The sequence below is a fragment of the Nicotiana tabacum genome, chromosome 4, assembly GCF_000715075.1.
Source record: "Nicotiana tabacum cultivar K326 chromosome 4, ASM71507v2, whole genome shotgun sequence".
Classification (NCBI taxonomy): Eukaryota; Viridiplantae; Streptophyta; class Magnoliopsida; order Solanales; family Solanaceae; genus Nicotiana; species Nicotiana tabacum.
In genome coordinates, this window is record NC_134083.1 from 32,677,791 (window position 1) to 32,696,385 (window position 18,595).

Here is an 18,595-nt window from a genome sequence, read left to right on the forward strand (position 1 = left end):
GTTGCCCGCTTATAAAATCCAGAATCACATAGAGATCCTGCCTATAGGGTTCTGCGACCTTAACTTATTAAAATCTGCAACCGTCAATGTTAGTTAGTTCGCGTGCATTTGTTGCCTAAGTGCGGAGGCCAACTTGAGCCCTTGTTTGCCTATACATGAAAGTCCTAAATATTTTGCTTGTCGCCTAGTATTTTCTCTTTTGAGCAACCTAATTTAAAGTTTAGAACCACCATGAAATAGAGGTCCAAATGCCTCATAAACCATAGGCATGTGACGGGTAGTGCACGCATAGCGTACGACTAGAATTGACTAGTGCGCTTTAGGTAAACAACTTAAAGATAGTAATCGAGTAGCAGGAGATGATAATGTGTGCCCGCTGAATAATATGAGTAACACCCCATCTTGAGGAAGTTACAAAGTATTATTTATGTTGCACGTGGTGATCCTTTAGGCTAAAAAAAACTTAGGACCCCCACCTTTGTTTTAAAGTCAATCATTCTATTTTATTTGCCCGATTTTGTCTCTTCTCCTTGCTTAGACTAATTCATATAATTCGAGTTCGGCCGGGACCCACCGCTGTGGACCTCGAGGAGTGCCTAACACCTTTTTCTCAAGGTAATTTGAGCCCTTACCCGATCTTTGGTGACGCAACTGGTTAAACCAGAGTTTTTTGCAAACAGGTGCCCTAACGCACCTTAAATCCGTTAGGTGACGACTTTCTATTTTAAGACCCCTTCCTTTAAAAGAAGTTGTCACATATCGAAGCCCGATTTCACGAGAAAGAAAGGGGCGTGACACCTGCAAAGTCACAGATGTGGAGAAGGGGTCACAGAAGCGGTGTTGGGTGAGAGGCTGTGTTTGCGCAAGTGCGAGGGAATTTCCGCACCTGCGAGCTCGCATGTGCGGGTTGTTGGTCAAATAAGCGAGAAGGGCCTTGGGCTGAAGGAGCGCAGAAGCGCAATGGTGTCTCGCACCTGCGTTTGCGCAGAAGCGGACATTATGCCACATGTGCGATGGAACATCTGGGCCGTGCACTTCGCAGAAGCGAGATCGTAGGTGCGTCAAATCGTCCGCAGGTGCGAAAGTCGCTGGGCAGTATGGTATTTTTAATCCGAGACTTAGCCCATTTCTCTCACATTTTTATTTGGTTGGGCGATATTTTTAGCTATTAGAGGGGAGAACTTCATCATCTATTGCGAGGTGAGTTATTCCCACCTATTGTAAGTTAAATACATGGATTCTATAAGGATTTAAACATGGAAATTAGTAAAATTTTGGAATTTTGGTAGAAAACTTAGAAATTGATATTTTTGAATTTTGACAACGAAATTGGACATGAAATTTGAAATAAATCATATATTTGAGTCTGTGGCGTCATGGGTAAAGTTTATTTTTGAAAATATTCAGAATTCGGGCACGTGGGCTCGAGGGTCGACTTTATTAACTTTTCGAACAGAGTTAAGAATCATTATAAATTGTTAACTTATACGCATTGGAGTATATTTTGATTGAGTTGTACATTGTTTGACTAGTTTCAGGTCGTTTGGCTTTGAATTGAAGAGTTAGAGGGGCGTTGGAGCCGGTTATGGAACTTCAAGCGAGGTAAGTCTCCTGTCTAACCTTGTGAGGGAGAAACTACCCCCTTAGGTGATGAAATTATTATGTGATACTAGTTGTGGGTATTACATACACACGAGGTGACGAGAGTCCGTACGTAGCTAAAGCATATTTATATCCAGGTAGACTTAGGACCTTATCATGCAATATTTGAATTATTTGAACTCATTCTGCTGGCTTAATTAATTGAATTCATAATTGAAATTAATTTAGAAATAAATATATGTATACTAAACCGAGCCTTATCACCTTGAGTTGCTGGCAAGTTATTTGAGAAACAGTAAGAATTATATTCATTTTGTGCTAGTGTACTGTATTTGTAAGCATGTGTCTCGTAATTCGGTAACTTCCTTCCTTTCTTGTGGAGCAGGCCGAACGCCTTGGCAGTATAATAGATACATCTATGGTTCATGCCGCTCGACCCTCAGTAGTGTACATATTATTCTGGATCAGGCCGAACGACCTCGACATAATCGTGCGTTATATCGCTAGCAGTCCGAACATTCACAAGATTATGCCCGACGTTGTATATAATACTTCTTATCCGTTTGTTACTGGTACTTGATACATCTGAGCTGTTGAGGTAGAATACAAGCCTCATAAATTCATACTTTAAAAGAAATATTTGGAATATTAAGTAACTTACAAATTTACCCCATTATTATTGTGTTCTTCATATCTGCTTATGATTTATTATATTGCTTTGTTGGACCTCTAGTAAGTGTCGATATCGACCTCTCGTCACTACTTCCCCGGAGTTAGGCTAGATACTTATTGGGTACACGTTGATTTACGTACTCATGCTACATTTCTGCACTAAATGTGTAGGATTTGACAGGTTCAATTGGTGGTCATTTTAGCGCGTAGGTGCAGCTATTGAGGAGACTTTACGGTGAGCTGTATTCTAGGCTACGTATCGCAGCCCACAAAATCTTCATCGTACCATTTACTTTATCCTGTCTTATTTACATTCCGGAGATAGATTGTATTATTATTGTACTCCTTAGTAAATGCTCATGCACTTGTGACACCGAGGTTTGGGGGCGTTATAGAATTTGTTATGGATTGTTTTACACTGATTCACTTTCACTTATTATTTTAACGAAACTGTACGTAACTACAATTTATTTTAACGCACTAACCTCGTTATCCAAGAAAGATTTATGATTTAAAATTGATAAAATGAATAATTAAGTGTTGGCTTGCCTAACGACGATGTTGGGCGCCATCACGACCTATGTGTTATTTAGTTACCAAACGTGAATGAAGCTGGTTGAACAACACGTTCATGGGGCAATAATATATAAATAATTGTTGAACATTTACCGAGGTTGCTCAACGGAACTGGTGTCTTAAAACTAAAATATATTAAAAGACCCTGAAATTTCTTTCATAAAATCCATATAATATTGAGATAAAAAAGTCTACATGGCTTTGATCTAACGGTGGGAGAGCAACGTATAATGCGAGGGTTAGGCACACGTCATATGATATTGAACTCCTCCTATACAAAAAATATAGCATTAAGTGAAAATGGTCTAAGGGCTAGAGCCTAGTATCCATCATGTTTGAAACCTTACGACACTTGTCTCGTGAATTTTTTAGTTAAAAAAAAAAAAGAAACACAAAAGAACTTGCTTTCTGATGCACAGATCAATCACAAAAAGGAATAGCTAATTTAGGGAATTTGAGTTGAAATTAGAAAGTAATAATGAAAAATATTAAAAAAGAAAGAAAGAAAAATAGAATTTATGAGCAGGTAAATTTATTATTTAATTTAGTGAGAGAAAAGTTTTATCCTATTAACTCATTCAATTCTACCTCTACAATACTTTTAAAAAATATTAAAATTTAAAATATTTTATTAATAATTATATAAATATAAATTATGGAATGATATAATAGTATTTGAGGGCCTTAAATATTTTGGGGGCCAAAGCAAGAGCTTCACTTGCCTTACCCTAGAGCGGCCTTGTCTTTTTTGCAATCTAGTCTCAGTCATGCTCGCCGCTAGACTTTTCGGGAGAACATTCTTGGCGGCGGCAAAATCAGAGAGTTCAGCCGCTGCAGCTGCTGCTTCTTCTGCTACTTCTAGAACCCTTAATCCACTCGAGCAGTTCTTTGAAGTTGATAGAACCCCAGAGGACGATAAGCCTGTTGTCTATGGTAAAATCCCTTACATTTTCTCCTCTGAAATTGCTTGATGGCATAATTGGTTATACCCCTTTAAAATGATTAGTATTACTTTCTGCTTCTGTTACACATGTAAAATCAAAGTACATTTATTGGTCTTTAAAAAGGGGTTATTTGTTCTGCTGGTATGCAAAAGTGAAATGAGTTAAGTATAGCATATCAAATGGATGGGCTACCCATAGGTCCAGCCTAGTTGATTCCTTTTTCGTTTTCTCTCCACTATCCCGTGACATATGTTTTGTTAGTTCTTTGGACGGGGGAAAGCAACTGCAAAAATAAATGTGTTAACTGAATGGATTAGTTGTTCTACAAGTGCTAAACACTAAATTGCTGCAATGTAGTGGAAGAGCGTCTGCAACTTTTGTTTTTTGTTGCTGATAGATGATCTCGAGATACTTACCTCTTGGCCAAAATTCACTGAGATGACATCTGCAAATGAACTATGTTTTGAGAATTGAAACCATGCATCACGAATACCACTTTCAGATGCTTTAAAGAAGCTACACAACCTGAAGTAAGCTAGTCCAGAAAGTGAAAGTCTGGTTGCGAAGATTTGAGATTATAGCATGCCAGCTCTTTAAAAAGAAAAAAGCAAATTCTGGTTTCAAATCAAAGTAAAAGGTACTCACTCGGTGACGTAAGTTGTGTACGAGCAATGTATTTTTGTGTTGTTGGGAAAATGAACACTATTTTGACTCAAGGGAAGCACAACAGCCCTAATAAGAATATTTGCTCCACTTCTAGGGTTAGAGGTGCCCAAAAGGTAAGTAGCTAATAAGTTAGTGCAAAAATTTTCAGGGCTTTGAACTTTCTCAAAAATTATCAGGGCGTTGAATATGTTTTTGTATTAAGAAGTGATGAATTGGCTTGTGATCTTAGATTGTACTTGTACATTACCACATTATGGCACACTCGTTTTGCCATCTCTGTTTTAGATACAAAAAAGTCCTCATCCTGAGCATCAATGTATAGTGTCTCAATAACAAAGTGGTGTTCTTTCTTTGAGTCTAATTTTATGTTCTTTCTGGAGTATCAAATGAATAATGTGTAAACATGCATAATTGTGAATCCTATAGCATTTTTCCAAATTGTATCCACTATTTTTTTAATCGTTTCTTTCATTCTACCTCCTCTTTTTTATTTGGTAATTTATGGAAAAGCTGTCCTTTTACATAAACCTTTATAGCTCAATTCTCGAGTTTTTAACTCAAAACATCCCCAATGTTTGCTCATAACTTTAAACACATCCTTAATGTGTCCTTGTTAACAGACGTCCAAAAACCAACAGTTTTTTACTGTCTTTGCAGCATTTACTGCATTTCTCTTCCTTCTCCATGATGGTGCTTTTAAATAGTCTTGCTTATTTTTTGCCTTTCTTCTGGAATATATTTAAAGTTTGGTCTTGTGTTGTTAATAAGATGATTGTTTACATAATTGTCAATGCACTCTAATGGTTCTCTGCTTCTATTGTTAAAGGTTTTCTATGAGTCCATGCTTGAGTTGCAGTTCAATTCTCTGCAACGTTAGAGCATTTTTTTCCTACTGGTACATTGATTGCTCACTCCTTCAAAAATGACATACCAACAAAGCATCTAATCCTAAAAACCCAGAGAAAGAAATCAAACAAGACATGCTCCTTTTTTGCCATTTTTTCTTCTTGCACAGTGTTTGCTCACTCGGTTATTTTAAAAAGGATGCTAATGTCAATTTCTTTTCAAAAAATATAATCTAATCACATCATGAGCATTTTCTCAGTTGCAACGCACCAACGGCTCTGTATTATTGATGCATCACAGAGTAACTTGATTAAATTCAATGATCCAAGTTGACTTATAGAAAGAAAAAGAAATAATTAGACCCACTTGAGAGCTTGAATGAGCGAGATATACTACAATTTGGGTTTGCGAGATTCAATATAATGTTAGAGGTTATTAATTTCCGTTATCATTCTTATGGTGCTTCTGCTAGCTCCTCCTTTGTGTATAAGCTAGCTAATGCCACACTTGAAGGTCGGTGGCCAGAACAAATGGTTTTAAGGTATATGGGTGATTCCAGAGGGTCTGGAGTTTGGAGGCCGCCATGGAAGAGAGCTTGGGTTTTTTCTTTTGTCTCAGTCTGCATCTCTAATTGCTCTATGGGATTGCTCCCCTATTAAAACCAGTTTGGGAAAGAAATTAGGATGCAATAGTTAAGAAAGCCTAAGAGCGGAGGCTGAGAGAAACAAGTACATGAGATTCGGAAATACTCACATGAAAGCAGATTATATTGTGGTGTAATTGAGGCTTGTTTTTACAAATTGAGGAAGAAATGGAACCATGCTTGTTACAAGGAAGAGGCTTCAGCATGTGACAAGTTGGTTTCCGTTAGTATTGGAACGGTTGTCAACACTTGGACAAAAATTGTTTATTTTTTAAACACATACTTAACATTATGAGCAAACATTAGGGATGTTTTGAGTTAAAAACTCCTCAATTCTCTGTCAAGATTAGGGATCTTTCATTGCGTTTAATCAGTAGTGGCTATTTTATCGTTGAAAATTTACCTATCAAAAAACAATTACTGATGAAGGTTGTTTCTCCATTGCAGTAGTTGGTTATTTACAAATTTGCATGCCTGCTTATCAGCTTATGATTTAGTTGCATTCCAAGTTAGGATAAAGTAGCCAAATAGTTCTGATAAAAAAATGATTATGTTACCCAAATAGTTATCCTCAATGTAGAGGAGAGGTTGAAGCTCACTCTCCTATGTGGTTTCAGTGGATTCGTGCCTCAAATGTTTAGGCATTCTAGTTAAACGCACACCAGAGATTGAGGTTCTGTATGCTGAGTGACATGCTGGTTAAATAAGGGATCGTTTGGTTGCAAAGCGGGATATCCAGGGATTAATCCTGGGATTGTTATCCCACATCCAATGTTGGATAGCTAATACCACCATTTTGGTATAAAATTTGTACTAGTATTAGCTAATACCAATAACCAAACATGAGATAAATACAATTCCAAATTTTATTCCAGTATTATAATCCCAGTAACCAAACAACCCCTAAGTTTATGCTTGTGCCATTGATCTATATCTATCTAGTGGGATAAACTCTGAAGTTCTAAAATTATAACCAGGTCGCGGTTGGAAGGCTTCTGAACTGCGTCTGAAGTCTTGGGATGATCTTCAGAAGCTATGGTATGTTCTTATGAAGGAGAAAAACATGTTGATGACTCAACGCCAGATGCTTAATGCTCAGAACCTGCGATTTCCTAATCCAGAGCGTATTTCCAAGGTAAGTCAGTTTCTTTAATAAGCTCCTTGCATAGTTTTGATTTAGTTCTCAACTGTCAAACATTTACTTACCGCTTACTTCTTCTAAAATAGGATGTATCAACTAGACTCTTCTCCTATCTGAAGTAAATCTCGGAACTTTTCATATAAATAAAAGTGATCCCTTAATTGGATTTGCTTGTTAAGACAATACTCTAATGGCCAGGTAGAAGTAGAAGTTATATGCAATATAGGTAGAATTGTTTCTAGATTTCCAGAACATAACATGTGCTCGAGATTGTCTGTGTTCTACAATGTGGGGCAAATTTCTAGGTGGCACATTTCTTTGATCCGCGGTCCTCAGTAAACATATAGTCCTCTAGATACGGAAAATATCCAGCGTAAGCATATGATAGAATTGCTTTTTTGGGAATGCCAAAGCTTTTTGTGACTGTTTGTTCTCTCAAATTAATTAATTATCCACATATTCTCTGCTGTACTCTATTGTTTTTTTTCTGAGAACGCAAGCTTTCCTCTGTAATCTTGTAAATTTATTGGTGGTTTGAATTTCGAGAATCAAGAATCAACAAACCTATATATCCGCAGAGGAAGTCTGGAACATATAGTTCAAGAAAAGTTGAAGATTACATCTCAGTGAAGTACTGAAGCGTAGAGCAGATCTTTTTAACAGTTCAAAATTTCTGTAATATTAGATATGGTAAAGGGTCGGATATACCCCTCTACTATTGCATATTGTTCAATCCTATACCTCGTTATATAAATAGCCATAACGGAAATGACACGTGGCACACTCTGGATGAAAGACCCAACCCACCACTTAAAAAAGCCTCATACCCGCCCCACCCGTTTCCCTTTCTTTAATTTTTACCCAAACCCCTCTTAGCCATTCCCAGTTTCTCCTCCTTCCTCATCTCGTCTATGCACTTCTATCTTCCTGGTGGTACAAAATCATATATTAGTTTTCATATTTTCTGATAACCCCCACGCCTGCAGCCTTGTATTTCAACAACTTGTATTTTTCTTGGTAATTGGAATGTCGATTCAGTTATTTTCCATGAATGGATATAAAAACCTCTTGTTTCTTTCCCTCTATAGAGTCCAAACACCTTGTAAAACCCCTTGTTTCTTTCCCACTTTTGTATACAGTTGGATTGATTGTTTAGAAGCTCAATGTGGAACACTTGTAAACTTTCATGTCGTGCACATTATGAGATGATTCTTTTGAAATAATGTTAGAAAAATACCCAGATATCTTTAAACAGTAGTTATTCACTTTGCTAAATCTTATTGTCACAAAATCCAAGTAGAAATAAACAAGTGTAAAAGAATATTTGCTCCAGACATATATATGGCAGAATGCGAAGTCAGACACCTATTTCTACTTTGCAATGTCGCTAAGGAACTTCGGAACTTGTTCTTAAATCTATTTGGGTCACCTCCTAGTGGTTTAAGCCTTCAACTGCTGGTACATGTGGAAGGTGCAGGCAGACAAAAGAAAGTTGTGGCAGTCCATTCCTGGCTGCACCTTTTGGACTCTATTGAGGGAAGAAACAAGAGTAAAAATTAAAGAAAGGGAAACGGGTTGGGCGGGTATGGGGTTTTTTAAGTGGTTTGTTGGGTCTTTCATTCAGAGTGTGCCACGTGTCATTTCCGGTCTTCTTTTATGGTGTAAGGGTCGGCAACAGCTAAGAACTTTGATGGACAGCAGGGACAAATAGCCAATAAGTATAACGGGAGATGGGATTGAACAATATTCGATAGTAAAGGGGTATATCCAACCCTTTTCCGTATTAGATAATCAACATTCAGAATTGTGTTGTAATAACTATTAAAAATCCAACCAAACCATGCATCAAAATTTAGGCAAGGCTTGCGTTAGAATATAAAAATTAGGCAACTTGATGCCTTAGGGGCCTATTAACATGTTATTAGGAAAAGACAGACGTAGTAGTAGAAGAAGCATATTGATCGGCATGAAGCTAAGATCGTGTTCACAATACTTGACCCTCGTACCCTGGCATTGTGGATGACCCGGTTCATCCATATTGCATCCTGCAGTCTTATATAGCAACAACTATTACCATATCCAAAAAACAATAATTAGCATGAAGCAACAACTGAATTGCATGTATATCACCTTTTAGATTTACTCAAAGTAGTAAAAGCAAACTCTAATAGTCAAAGCAGTATATTTTTTTTACTATTTTTTGGTAAGCAATCAAACTCATTTGAGTTTAACTTTTTTATTCTTTTAAGACTAGTAAACAAATTGGATTTTGATTTTTTTTCTTGGTTTACTGTATATTTCATCAATAGACAATTGAAAATTCTACACGTGAACCCTTGAGACACTGAGCTATTAGAATATTGCTGATGCATGGAGTTCTCTTTAACATATTTGTGACAAATGATTGATATTCAGGTAAGGAAGTCGATGTGCCGAATCAAGCATGTGCTTACTGAGAGAGCAATTGATGAAGCAGATCCAAGGAGGTCCACTGAGATGAAGAGGATGATAAATGCTCTATAAGTTCCATACACTCATTGGTAGTAGTGTTGATATGCCTTCATAACGGGTATTTGGATCTCTTCTCTTCAATTAGCGCCACATGTAGGAAAGTCATTAGTTTGTGTTTAGTTCATAAACAGACATATTTCAGTCGGTCTACACAATTGTCTGGACATCCATGATGCCAAACTCTGTGAACTAGTTCACTAGGATGTGATGGAGATGGCAATTTTGTTTAAAAGATTTGAAGTGCCGAAAATAGAGAAAGGCCAAAATCTCTGTATGTGCGCGCGCATGTGTGTGTTGGTCAGTTGATACATGCTTGTGAGTTTTACTGCGACTCTAGTTAACAGAGGTACCTTATTTAGTTTGGTAAGGTACAAGTGAAAAAGTTATTGCTGTAATAAAAGGGTGGGGAAGACACGCTTCGGGAGCCGCTCTGACTGATATTTACTTCATCCATTGCACATCCCACGTTGCTGCGATTTTTTTGCATTTACTACACCTTCAGCAGCTCCACAGATCGCTCTGGTGCCTTCATTTATTGCCAATAAACACATACACACACACACACACACACACACACACACACACACACACACACACACACACACATATATATATATATATATGCATTGCAATCACCCACTCCTGACGTTCTTTACTGTGGCCGTCGTTGTAAGCTTCCTAAAAATGGGAAGTGTGGAGGGAAGAGGATGAAGACGGCATAAGAAAGTTTATTTCTTTACCCTTTATTTTAAGTTATGAATGCATATTAGTATTTGTTATTATCGGCGATAAGTTGCCTTCATGTTCGATTAACGTGAGACTCATTGATCCCCTGACTATCTCTAGGCACGTAATCTACTGCTTTAAATTGATGTCAACGTATACATATGAAATTATAAATAAAGCAAGCATATCGATATATATTAAATCAATTATCCAGAGACATAGTCAGGATTTAAAGTTTATGGGTTCTGAATTTGCAATCAAACTCATAGCTTGTTAGTTATTGGGTTCTTACTTAAGTATGTATACATATTTAATGGATTTTCTAATACAAACTAGTTTTGTCTGAACCCGTAGATTAAACTCTCCTTCCCCCCTGAATTAGCTATTGGCATACGCAGTATTTTGAAATGCGAGGTTTGAATTTTGACCTATGTTGTATTGTCAGTTATCTCTTTTTGACAAATACATGATTTGGTTGATACCGCCTTTAGAAAACTTGTTTCGTGCTACAATTAATCATAATTTTAAATCGAAATTTTCATTGTACACGCTCAATAATAGGCTGCTAGGTTACAACTCTGTCAACGTTGTCGCTCAAATTTAAGAAGCCTTTTAATGTGTGGATATAGCGCCAAAGCACCTAGTTGTATAGTAACTTAGGATCTTGGGACCTCTAAATCCTAGCTTTGGTTTATCTCATAGGCCCAGCATCTACTTATGCTTAAATATTTTTCCCTAAACGATATTAATAATATTAATCCCCTAAACAATAGGATTAGTTTTGCAGTTACCAGCTACTATATAATTTAATGATTGGAGTTTGCATAGTTTTTATCCAAAAGGGTCATAGACAACTCTATCGTTAACATAGCAGACGGTATTGATTAAACCCTGATTATAGAGGGAGGAAGTTGAATAATGACGGCAAATTTAAGTAGTATGTTGAAAGATAGGTGAGCTGCCAATTTTGTGCGAGTCTTTTGCAATGAATCTAACAGTCTAAGTAGGTTCTTTATTACTCTATATTGTACACACTCCTTTTTCATGTTAATAATTACTATCGTTTACCATTTCAAAGTGTTTACATTTACTTTTTACCAAATATTTTTCCAAAAATAACAATTGTCATGAATCGCCAGTAAAATAGGCAACTAATAAGGCAATACACTTCAAAGTTGATCTTTAATCTGAAAGAGAATAGTGGGCGACTTCCTTTAATTTATAACAGTTTTACTTTCATAATTTGAACATACCTTTTGTTTTACTTTTAACTTGCAGCAAGAGTTGTAAAAATGTGTATGCTGTTAGAACTACAAGTTCATTAATTACTCAAAGACATAAGTACTTAGCAAGAACGTAAACTAAACGTTCACTTAATTCTATATCTTGGTTTTTATGAGATTCATGCAATAGTGCTAATCTTTATGTTAATCCACCGACCTCCGGATTACTTCACATTAACCAGGTTTATTATGAGCAAATTGTTCGATTTTGTAAACTTCATTTGAGAAAAGTTGAAAAATACAAACTCCTATCAATATTAACAGGCGAAAATAGTTACTTGATTAACAATTTGTTTCCTCCTAAAAAGGCTGTCCGTCATGCATAGTAGTATTTCATTTGTTTTAAAAAATATTTTTGATTTGTATTAACATATGCGTCCAAATTTTGAATTTTGTTATGAAAATAATTATATTATGGATGTTCATTTATTACTCCGCTATAGATAATCTTCCTGAAGAAGATTATTCATTTAGTACTCTGTTGAAGTTTATCTACAAGCAGCTGATGCAGGCAGGTTGCAAGCAGCTCAATGAAATGATTTGCAGCAGCTTCTTATTAAACAGGCAGGTTGCAAGCAGCTCATGCAGACAGCTTACAAGCAGCTAAAGAAAAGCCTTGCAGCTGCTTTCTGAAAAGCCTCGCAACTGCTTTCTGAAAAGCCTCGCAACTGCTTCCTTTCTTCTATAAATAGAGGAGTTTTTAGTTCATTATATACATGAATTTGAAGTTGAATAATATATCAGCTTCTCTCTATACTTGTCTTCAGTTTCTTTACTTTACTGTCTTTATTTTATAATACGTTATCAGCACGAGACTCTGTCATTTTGAGCACTTACTTCGAATGTAATTTCTATATCATGTTCGTCTCCGATGTAAGGCGATACTCTTATGTCCGTGGTTAGATCTTATTCATAACGAGCATCATAAGACAGATTATATCCTTGAGGTGGTGAGTTTTTCTTCTTGGCAGTAGTGATATATATATCACTTACATCTGGTATGGCCAAAATTGCATAATTTAATTTGAGCCTTTTGCTTATATTTTAATATCATTATCATCGCTTGCTTGGTTATATGTTACGTATATAGTACCTATTTTGGTATTTGTTTTCATCCTAATTATCTTAATAAAGGATTACAAAGTGGATAACATTGTTAGATCCACTTAAACTCCAGCAAAGTTTGCAATAACTATACAACCACCAGAAGTGGTTATGTTTCGTATATCTTATTGTAACTAAATTTTGTTAACCACCAGAAGTGGAATATGCCTATGACCACCAGAAGTGATAATTTAGGCTTTCTATGGTTACAATTAAAGATAAGCTAGAGAAATATTCTCTATATTATATGCACACATCAATTTGCTCCTGAAATAGTAAATATTTTAAAAGAGGTTGAAGCATCACAATTAATGTGATTAATGCGCGTTCAGATAATTATATTCGATTTCCTGAAGGATGAGAATTTCTGATAAATATTAATCCATTCCCTGAAGTGAATGTGATAATATTAATAAAGTCGTAAATATGAATATGCCCTTGATGTAAATATATTACAATTCACCTCCAGAAGAGGTAATATGATTGAGAGAATATATACTCAATTTTTCATATTTCAATTTGCTCCTGAAGAAGTAACACAATTGAAATTTTCTCCCGAAGCAGGAAAATATTTTGAAGCAGTGACTTTTTGTGCTTAAACAAAATATTGAGATATTCAAAGTTAGTTTTGAAGCACATTTTCATTCCGTGTAGTGAATGAAGAAATACCATAACTCACCTCCGGAAGAACTAGAATAACAGATGATATAAATATTATTTTTGTGGCATAAAGATCATTGTCGCACGTACTTGTTGTACGTAAAACATCTTGGATAATTTTATTAAGTATCATTCTAAGGCAAAATCATTCTTGTAGAATGCTTTCTACTACAACTACATTGATATATTATGGTTAGTTGTTATTAACTACCCCGAAGAAAATAACAACTCATGTATATTTTCCTGAAGGATGTAATGACTATGTGGTTGCCGCTTTGATATAAAATATTCATATGTTAATGGCGTTTCTCCCTGAAGGAGAAACAAAGTTGGTGGTAGAAATATTGAAATTCTTGATTTCTTACATTTATTAATTTAGAATTGTCTTTATATTGTTTATTTGATTATGATTTTCTCTCATGATACCAGAAGTGTCTGAGCAATATTTGATAGTACAAAATGTATCAACAACTCCTGAAGAGCTAATTGTTGTCTAGAAGACACATGACACCAGTAGTGTCTGGTAAATATTAGATTGTGGATAATAAAGAAAGGCTCTCGAAGAGCTTATATACAAATATGTCATTCATATTATATGATTATGATCAAAACATATGTTGTAGTAAACCCGAAGTTTACTGATACAAATGGCTATTATATTAAGACCACAAATGATTGGAAGACTGAAAATCTCCATGTATCCACAATCATATGGGGTAAAATAATATGTATGTGAGAAGTTACCCGCCTTATTCTTCAAGTTGTACTATATAATGTATCACAGTAAACCAGAAGTTTACTAATGCAAAAGCAGTCACAGTAAATCAGAAGTTTTACTGAGGCAAAAGTAGCTATAGTAAATCAGAAATTTACAGATACAAAAGTAGCCACAGTAAATCAATAGTTTACTGATGCAAAAGATTATGCCATAGTAAACCAGAAGTTTACTTAGAGATAGCACATGCTATGATAAACTTGAAGTTTTCATTTGCCATTTTTAAATGAGCTATTTGAGAATTCAGATAAGCATATACTGAATAACTAGAAGATTCTTCAAGAATTCTCTTGTGTTGCTTGTTCTCATAATAACTTGATTATACCAACTAAAGTTGGGACTAAAATCCCCGAATTCTGAAATATATAAAAGGTGAATATGAGCCCATTCACCTATCATGTGAACCACTTATAGATGCATATATAAGATGGTTACATGTATGTTTATTGTCAACCTGCAGTTTGACATTTGAAATTGTCTTTCTCAATTAATAGCATAATTTTTAGATTATGAAATCAAGATAATTCATCTTGATGATGCTGGTTTATATCCAAGCTAGTTTAGCATTGAATACCTCCTATTAATGGCTAAACTATTACTTATGAGAACAAAGCCTCATGTGTTGGTCTAAGATTTTCTAAATTGCATACAACAGCACTTGTATGCATCAGACCAACAAAATATGATAAGTCATCCCCTCACAATTGGTTTAGGATCAGGAACCAAATATTTTTACTATCTAATAACTTTTGATGTGTGGTATATGATTAATTTCTCTACCACAATACACAAAGATATGTTTTCCAAAAAAGATTTGGATATATGTTAGTTTTTAACATTTGGGAGATGGAATAAAACAGTTGAAAAATATGCTATATGAATCGAATTATCATTAATATTATCCTCGCTTAGAAGATAATTCAAGTCAAATGCCAGAAGCATTTGCTGATCCAAAATTAAATATCATATTTCAGCTGCAAATGCTCCTATTAAAATTAAGTCCCTGAAGGATAGAGTTTACTATACGCATGAAGCGTGGTAGACCAATCGTTTCCAAAGGTAATAATCCTTGAAAAGAATAGGAGCAAATGATCAAAATGATCATAATAAGGAGAAACTAAGCTCTGGAAGAGCCCACGACATAACATTTCATGAAACTCCGGAAGAAGTTCAGGTACCTGAAAATAAAGAGATCTCAACAAGTTATGTCGTTTGCGAACCGATATGAAATGATCGTCGACGATATATTTGATGCAATATAGTGCACAATATTGTAAAAGATTGTGAGGATCGGACATGTAGTCCAGACACCTGATGATGTCATGCCATCTAAATGCAAGGCATAACCTATATGACTCATTTGATTAAGTCTGTATGAAGATCCCTGAAGAATTTAAAGTTCCTAAAGCATATAGTTCAAAGCATCGTGAAATGCATTCAATCAAAGTACAAAGATCTTTGTACGGTTTAAACCAATCTGGGCGCATGTGATATAATCGCCTCACTGAATTGATGAATGAAGATTATGTAAATGAAGGCATTTGTCCATGCATTTTTACAAAGAAAACAACATCATAGTTTGTTATACTTGTTGTTTATGTTAATGGCATAAATATCATAGGAACTCCAGAAGAGCTCCAAAGAGAAAAACTTTGTCTTAGTCTACAAATTGAATATTTAGCAGACGAGATCTTTATTCATCAATCTGTCTATACAGAAAAGGTCTTAAAACGCTTTTACATGGACAAAGCGCACCCATTAAGTACACCAATTGGGTGTTCGATCACTTGAAGTGAATAAGGATCCGTTCTGACCTCCAGAAGAGGATGAGGAACTCCTTGGTCCTGAAATACTCTATCTCAGTGCAATTGATGCATTTATGTATCTTGTTAATGCTACAAGGCCTGACATAGCATTTTCTGTTAATTTACTAGCAAGATATAGCTCTTATCCTACACGGAGACATTGGAATGGGATTAAGCATATATTGCGATATTTAAAGGGAACTCTTGATATGAGTTTGTTTTATGCTAACAAAGGTAGTGCAGATCTTGTTGGTTATGCAGATGCAAGTTATTTATCCGATCCCCATAAAGTTCGATCTCAAATCGAGTATGTATTTACATGTGGAGGTATTGTCATATCGTGGCGCTTCACAAAGCAATCTATTGCTGCTACTTCTTCAAATCATGCTGAGATAATAGCTATTCATAAAGCAAGTAGGGAATGCATATGGTTGAGATCAATGATTCATTTTATTCGAGAAAAATATGGGTTGGAATGTGATAAAAGACCCACAATTTTATATGAAGACAATGCTGCATGCATAGCCCAATTGAAAGGAGAATTTATAAAAGGAGATAGAACGAAGCACATTTCACCAAAATTATTCTACACACACGATCTTCAGAAAAATGGTGACATTGATGTGCAACAAATCCGTTCAAGTGACAATCCGGCAGATTTATTCACTAAATCTTTACCAACTTCAACTTTTGAGAAGGTAGTATTCAAGATTGGAATGCAAAAACTTAAATATTTGAAACAAGGTTTTCATCAGGGGGAGTAAAATACGCGATGTACTCTTTTTTTCTTACTAAGATTTTTTCCCACAAGGTTTTTCTTATAAGGTTTTTAATGAGGCAGCTAGCAATGCGTATTACTAAATATGTGTACTCTTTTTCCTTCACTAGGATTTTTTCCCACAGGGTTTTTTTCCTAGTAAGGTTTTAATGAGGCACATTATCTTTTAATAAACATCCAAGGGGGAGTGTTATGAAAATAATTATATTATGGATGTTCATTTATTACTCCGCTATAGATAATCTTCCTGAAGAAGATTATCCATTTAGAACTCTGTTGAAGTTTATCTACAAGCAGCTGATGCAGGCAGGTTGCAAGCAGCTCAATGAAATGATTTGCAGCAGCTTCTTATTAAACAGGCAGGTTGCAAGCAGCTCATGCAGACAGCTTACAAGCAACTAAAGAAAAGCCTTGCAGCTGCTTTCTGAAAAGTCTCGCAGCTGCTTCCTTTCTTCTATAAATATAGGAGTTTTCAGTTCATTATATACATGAATTTGAAGTTGAATAATATATCAGTTTCTCTCTATACTTGTCTTCAGTTTCTTTACTTTACTGTCTTTATTTTATAACAAATTTGTATTTGTTGAGGGAGAACATGAAAGAATATATTTTAAAAAATTTAATTTTAAATAAAGCATACATTTGGCGAACTATAAGAAAGAAACGGGGAAGTCAATTTGACATTAAGAAAGTACAATTTTATCACATTACGTACATTACATTTCACATTTACCATGTATAGTAATTTTAAGTATTTTTACAATGTATATTTCCATTCAGCTTTTTTAAGATTAATCCAAATTTGTACAAATCCCAAATCTTATACATATTCTTGTTGCCATCTAATTTTTATCACAGAAAGAATTTGTTTATATCAATGACAAACTAGAAAATAAAATAACGTACTTTGGGATGTAATCATAATTCATAAGCGCAATGCTTATTAAATACAAATACTCAATTTTGTCAAACAATTATGAAATGCAAACTGAGGTTCGCAACTAAATCAATAATTAGTAGATCTTCTGCCTCCATAATGTACTTTTTATTTCATTGAACTATGCGTTAAAAGCAATAAAAACATGATTAAGGAATAGATTATATGTTTACTGATCTATTAATACATGCAGTCATAAACGATAGTACGTTTATTGTATTGTCATGATTTTCTAAGATTTCTGTATGTTTTGGAAATATTGTATTGTCATGGTTAATTTCACTTTTAATTAGGATCACAGCTTTTCAAGCCAAAATTAAGTATTTTCAAACTAAATTTTAGAATAACAAACATTTTTGTTTCCAAGTTTAAACTAGATACACTAGCTAACGTGGCAAAATTTTCAGTGTTGCTAAGGCTTTCTACTTTGTGTTCATAGATTTTGTAGAATTTTCTCTTCTTATACATGAGATCCAGTGCTTAAATTCAAACCTTGGAAATTCAATTAATTAATTTGCTCTCCGACTTAAAGGAACATTTTATGGCAAATATTTCATGGTTTTAGTTTGTGTATATTTTAGTTTAGTAATAATTATAAATGTGCGTCACATGTTTGTCAAGTTATGTTCATCTTCAATTTAAACATTTCTAAAAATATAGAAAGTGTAATTACTACCTCAACCTAATCTCATGTTGAATTTATTATCTTATTTAGTTTGTTGTAGAAATATTACAAAAATCGCCGTATATAGGAAAGAAATAAAGAACTTGTTCTCTAACTAAGAGTAAAGCACTCGTTAATAAAAGTTGGCAAGTATCAATATACTCATTGAATATCACATTTCACACATTCAAAAAATAATATCCAAAACTAAATCTCTGTTAAACAGTTAAGGGCATTAGTAATGTAGACATTAGTTATGCAA

General features: G+C 34.9%; 1 protein-coding gene across 1 annotated transcript; it reads left to right on the forward strand.

The window, feature by feature from the left end:
* The first annotated feature begins 3,535 nt into the window (after nucleotides 1–3,535).
* On the forward strand, nucleotides 3,536–10,022 carry LOC107810715 (uncharacterized). The gene is made up of 3 exons (XM_016635522.2): nucleotides 3,536–3,783; nucleotides 6,927–7,084; nucleotides 9,506–10,022. The coding sequence occupies exons 1-3, from the start codon at nucleotides 3,618–3,620 to the stop codon at nucleotides 9,611–9,613; spliced, it is 432 nt and encodes a 143-aa protein (XP_016491008.1). The 5' UTR covers nucleotides 3,536–3,617; the 3' UTR covers nucleotides 9,614–10,022.
* The last annotated feature ends 8,573 nt before the right edge of the window (nucleotides 10,023–18,595 follow it).

Bases quoted from the DNA above. Each gene is read 5' to 3' on its own strand.
- LOC107810715 (XM_016635522.2), top strand. From the start codon at position 3,618: ATGCTCGCCGCTAGACTTTTCGGGAGAACATTCTTGGCGGCGGCAAAA. The intron at 3,784-6,926 runs GTAAAATCCCTT...AATTATAACCAG, and splicing joins CGATAAGCCTGTTGTCTATG to GTCGCGGTTGGAAGGCTTCT. The intron at 7,085-9,505 runs GTAAGTCAGTTT...ATTGATATTCAG, and splicing joins ATCCAGAGCGTATTTCCAAG to GTAAGGAAGTCGATGTGCCG.